Raw genomic sequence first — 6,000 nt, forward strand, 5'->3', positions numbered from 1 at the left:
CTAGTCTCAGATGTGCCTACCCACCTGTTTTACAGCCTCCCCAGGATTCCATCTGGTCACAACAGTCAGTCCATAAGATGCCAACAACTTCTGGCTGTCCTGAGCTCCTCCACCCTTCAATCTCACCATTACACCTGTACAATGTACTCTGGGCACATCCACTGGCACATCTCCTCCAGATAGTGTCAGGCAGGTGACAGAGACCCTGTAGACTGGCCCAACACATATTTATAGCCGGCCTTCACTCACAGCGTGGCCCTGGCCTCGGCCTCATTCCCTCTCAGCGTACCTGGCCTCTCTCCAATGGTGCAGAGCAACTGGTATAAATGCCCTCCTCCTCTTAAAGTTCCATACCTTAAGATTCCCAGGCTTCACTGTCTGAAACCTCAATCCCAATCTCAGGCAGAAGGTATGAAGGTAGAAGAGATTCCATGTCATGGCTTCTTTCACCAACCTAGAGCACACTATCCTCTCCAGATATCTTGATCCCAAAGGTAAATGTGTCCCCAGTCTTTCTGGTCCTCTATGTCCCACACTGTCTTCGCCCACAGTCTCTCTCACTTTACTTCCTTCTGACTTATACTGTTTAATCACTGCTTCCTGCCTCCTACCTGGTGTCCTCTGAAACCATCCATGTAGGTCACCAACAGGCTCCTCGGGGCTGGGCAGAGTTGGTATGTTTCATACCCAGCAGCCTTTGCTTCTCTTGCCTCCTTGACACTCCCTTCCCTCCATGTCAGTGAAAGGGTCCTCTTGGTTTCTTCCCACTTCCCAGGCCACTTGTAGTGCCATCTTTCTGTGTCTGACCCTCCAGTGGCGTTATGCAGCCAGACTACTAAGCCATTCTCCCATGGACACTGGAGCCACACCATGGGCTCCCAGCTCACTGAGCAGAGCCCTTTGAAGATGACTACTGCCACAAGGTCAAATGTACCTGCCCGTGGGTGCCCCCAGAGGCACTCCAAAGTCAACACATCACAGCTAAGCCTGCTTCTTCCTATGCAATGTCAAAGAGAAGAGGTGAGCCCTAATTTAGCCATGAACATGGTTGGCTTTCACAGGAGACTGTCAGCATCACAGCTATAGGCTCTGGCCAGGTACATGTACACAGACCAAATGAATTAAGAGTGTGTCTCTATGGCAAGCTCCAGGTGCAAGACAGCCGCCTCAGCACTTCTGACCACCAGCCCCTTCCTCATGGCCTTGGCCTCGCTGCAGCCCTGTGGGCACTGTTGATCTCTGATGTGTTACAATGGCATTAGTGTTAATGCCATTCTGACATATCTATGGTCTATGCTGCCCAGGAGCTAGTTGTGTGGAAAGCCTGGGTCATGAGATGCTCTACACCACACATAACGGAGCAGATCTGAGACCCCATGGTGCTGCTCTCTGGATAGGTAGTACACCCAGCATTCCCTCTGGGCACTTCTCCCCACATGTATGGCTTTAGGAAAGTCCTGTACTTCCCAGTCACCCTGTAGACTCAGGACCTCCCTGTAGCACTGAAGGATGCTGGTCTGATACTCACCCCAGAGGCAGGATTGGCCGTCCATCCCAGCTCGGCAGTGGCTGTCCTTGTGTCCATCAATGTTTCTGCAAATCAGAAAAAGAACAGTGCATGAAGCTACTATGTCTGATAGTATCTGGTGCCAGAAATAACCTTAAGTATCTTCCCACTCAGGCTCCTTTGTGATAACCGAGACACAATGCGGGGGCAGAGTTTGCTGAGACGCACTGCAGACCCCATGTTTTCTCTGGAACTCCTCAGTTACCTGTGTGCCAGGAGCTATCTTTGCGCTTACATCTTTATCCCCCACATCCAGCATCTACCCATATTGCATCACTCTATCCAGGGGATTTCTCGGAGCCAAACTACATGCCTTCCTCTAGCCTTACGGGGTCCTCTGTGTGTCCTCATCTGTACCTAATGGTGCTACTCCAGCCTCACTTCCTGCCCCACAAATTCCCCTGCTTCCTCCCCATTGATGCCCCTACATGCCAATTCCCAGACACCAACTGCTCTCCCAAATCTCTACCTTCACACAAGTCTCTTTGCCCCAGGGCCAGAAATATGCCCACCCTCTTCCCCAATAACATGACAAGAGCTTAGAAAATTTGACAAAGGGTAAGTCCAAACCAGGAATGTACTGTTTTAACCCTAGCACCAGTACAGGTAAATATCTCTTTATCCCCTGTTAGTCTTCTTGTTCCTAACCTATTCTGTCCCCGTCCCTAGGCAATGACTGATCCATTGTCATCATAAAATAAAAGCCATTGTCTTTACTATTCTAGAAATTGAATTATATACTATGTACAGCTTTTATCTCAGGATAACAGTTTTAAGATGTACTCATATTCTAAGAATATTATGGCTTTCTTTCTTCATTATTATTTTTGTTGGTATTTGGGTAGGGGGAACTTTTTTAAGGTAGGGTCTTGTGATGTTGTCAACATTGGCCTTGAACTCACAATTCTCACCACTCGAGCTCTTGAGTGCCAGGAGACAAAGTGTGTATCACAAACACTCCACTTTATTGTTTCTTATTACTAAGTGGAATCTCATTTTATGAATGCACTTCAATTTCTTCATATATTTTCCAGACTGGGGATATTGTGTGAGAGTAGGAGTCCTTCCAAATCTTCACCAACATTCCATACTGTGCCTTTTTCTTCACGGCTCAATGGTATTCTATCCTTCTCTCTCTCTCTCTCTCTCTCTCTCTCTCTCTCTCTCTCTCTCTCTCTCTGTCTCTCTCTCTCTCTCTGTGTGTGTGTGTGTCTCTCACATTTTTCAACTCCATTCTTCTATCAGTGACTGTCTTGGCTGATCCCACATTTTGGCTATTGTGAGTAATGCTATAATAAACACAGGCATGAGCTTTCTCCTTGACACAATTATTTCATTCCTTTTTGGATATATATTCAGACATGAGATTGCTGAACAATATGGTAATCATAGTTCAGGCTTTTTTTTTTTTTGAGAGCCATCCTTACTAGTGGGAGTGAATAAGTTTGCCTTTCTCGCCTCTCTTGAATTTTTTTCCTGTGTGTGTTTGCACTGAGCACATGTGTATATGAGTCTTCAGACATGCATGGATGCACATGTGTGCATGTGTGTGTGCACGCCAAAGTTTGGCATCAGGAATCTCCCTTGTTCTCTCTCCACTCTGAGAAGTGGGAATTCGGCTTCATTGTTTTTCACATTACATCCCGCGTTGACAGACCCATTTGTTGAGCAGACTGTCCTTTCTCCAATATATGGTCCTGAAGCATTCGTCAACAGTTAGCTGTCTTATACTCTGCTGCATTGATCACTATGGCTTTGTCGTACGTTTTGAAGTCATGCATTATGATGCCTCCCCTTCATTCTTTTTGCACAACTCTGCCTTATATATCCTGAATCTTGTCTCTTTCCATATGAATTTTGTGATTGTCTTTTCTGGCTCTGTAGAGAATGCCATTGATATCTTGAAGGCAACTACATTGAGTTTGTGAATGGTTTTGAGTAGAATGGACAAAGGTATTGTATTCTTCCAATCTCTGAGGAGGAGTTGTCTTTCTGTTTTATGTTATTCTATGATTTCTATAATGTTTTTGGAAGGAGTAGTCTGGTGATGCTGTGAATTCCATCAGTTTTGTTTGTCTGGAGATATCTTTTTTTTTCCTTCACTTCCAAAGGTAAACATCGCTGGGTATAATATTCTTGGGGGGCAGATTGAACTTTGAATGCACCATATCATTCCCTCTTAGCCTATAAGGTTTCTGCAAAGAAAACTCTGTTAGTCTGCTATGGGGGATGGGAGAAGTGCAGGGCGCTCTTAAATATAATCTGGCAGTTCTCACTGTGTTTAGGATTCTCTGTCTTGTAATGTTCATAGTTCAAGTCTAAGCATCATAGAGAAGACATTTGTAGTCAAATCTATTTGAGATCTTTTGGGGTCCCTGGACCTGGATGTCTGTATCTCTCCCAAGACCAGGGACATTTGCTACTATTATTGAACACTTTTTCCTGTGTCTTTCCCCATCCCTTCACTTTCTTGAACACTGATAATTTGCACAATGGTGCTCCAATAGTCCTAACCCTCAAGACTCCCCCTGCCACTTTTTTATGACCTGGGATGTTTCAAAAGACTCGGCTTCCAGTTCAGTAATCCTTTCTTCTTACAGATGGAGTCTGTCGGTAAGGCTCTTAACTCTATTTTATGTTTGATTTCCCGAGTTCTTCAGCTCAGCCTTTGCTTGATTCCTTCCCACTGCATTCCTCATTCATGTGGTGAATCATTTTCTTAAAATTTCACCAACTCATCTGTTTGTATTCTCTTGATTCTCAGTGACTGTCCCCGGAATCATTATTTTGAATGGCACATCAGACATCTCTCCATTTTTCTTTTCTTTGGGGTCTTTTGCTAGAGAGTAGTGGACTCCTTTGGAGGCATTGTGTCTCTGTGCTTCTTCACGTTTACTGTGTCTCTACATCGATGTTTGTATATCCCAAAGATTATGTGTCTCCTCCAAATGAAGGGCAGCCTTCATATGAACATCTTTCAGCTGAAGATGTTTTTTTAGCGTAGCCGTCTGGTGACCTAAGTTGGATTTAGTTCCAGGTTAGTGCCACAGTGCAGGCTCTGTATAGATTCTTTGGCTAGAATCAATAGCTTTTAAGATGGTGCATGTGACAGCAGGGCCCATCTGATTTCAGATTGTGTGGGAGCAGGGACATTCTAGCAGCCAAGTGGGTGTAGCGGTTGGTGCATGGAGCTGTGGTGATAAGGCACCTACTACCTAGACTCTCGTGATGAGAAAGCACAGGTCTATAATCTCAGCACTAGGAAGGCATCAACTGGAGGATCCAGGTGACTTGCTGGCCAGACTGTCTAACCAACATGGTGAGCTCATGGTTCGGTAAGAGACCCTATCTCAATAAGGTGGATAGCAATAGAAGATACCCAACATAAACCTGTAGCCTTCACACATGGGTGAATGTTCAACTACACACACACACACACACACACACACACACACACACACACCACACTCATACAGGTGCACACGCTCAACAAAGAAAAGATGTCCTTGATATAGTCATTGGTCAGTGCTTCTCCAGAAAGTTGCCTGCCCCAGATTCCAAGTTCCAGACACAGGACCCTGGACATCCACCATCCCAGCAGGTGAAAACACAGCCAGTGGCCTCACCAGCTAACAGCCACTAGACGAAAGCCACCTGAGGGCCTGTGTAAGTCTAATGAAGGACCACAAAGAAGGATCTGCATGGACCACAAGCAAGGGCCAGACAGTCACCAGGAGCCTGTGTGGAATGCATGCCACAATCACAGAAAGCCTCTCCCTGACACGTGGCACTGTGTGCCATGCCTGTAGCAGGGCTAGCATCTCTGCGCCTGGGGATTGATAGCACACATCAGAAGATGCCTGGGAAAAAGGAAAAGCTGCAGCATCTTGGCCTCTTTGGTCTTGGGTTAGGGCTGAGCCCAGTACAATCACATGAAAAACACCAGAGCAGGCATTGTGAGTTTGTTTTCCCCTTCAACTGCCGACAGCTGGGGTCCTTGCGAAGAGCAAGCTTCCCTCCTCTCCTCATCTCCACTTCACAGCACTAATAACGATCATAATGACATGCCACATTTACATAATACACTTCTCAGAAGGTACTCCAGAAGCCCCTGCAGAAGCTCATCTCAGTGATCATTAAAATATCTCTGCCAGGTGGGTCTGAAGCAGGAACAAAAGTACAGGAAACTGAGGCGCAGAGAGGGACACTACTTTCTGAAAAGTCACACAGCTCCCCAGCCTGGCACAGAAAGCCTCAAATCCCAGATCAAGTACGACCAGGCAGATCTGGAAGCTTCCTACAGCTCTGGGATTGAAGAAGGATGGGGGCACTTGATGTTGGGGTCATGAAGCCACAAAAGCTCCCAGAATGCAAATCACCACCAACTACAAATCTTACCAAGCGGCACTGAGTTGGCTAGGGATGATGGTGGC

The 6,000-nt window shown here is 46.1% G+C and overlaps 1 protein-coding gene across 1 annotated transcript in view; it reads right to left on the bottom strand.

Moving 5' to 3' along the window:
- Positions 1-1,747, bottom strand: part of Ephb1 (EPH receptor B1) — a 298,236-nt gene extending 296,489 nt beyond the window's left edge. The window contains exons 1-2 of the mRNA XM_035444232.1: positions 1,678-1,747; positions 1,529-1,593 (exon numbers count right to left, since the gene is read on the bottom strand). Coding sequence (XP_035300123.1) covers positions 1,529-1,593; positions 1,678-1,747 — 135 coding nt within the window. The remainder of the gene's footprint in view (positions 1-1,528; positions 1,594-1,677) is intronic.
- Positions 1,748-6,000: the final 4,253 nt, after the last annotated feature.

This window comes from Cricetulus griseus, chromosome 4 (assembly GCF_003668045.3).
Source record: "Cricetulus griseus strain 17A/GY chromosome 4, alternate assembly CriGri-PICRH-1.0, whole genome shotgun sequence".
NCBI classification, from domain to species: Eukaryota; Metazoa; Chordata; class Mammalia; order Rodentia; family Cricetidae; genus Cricetulus; species Cricetulus griseus.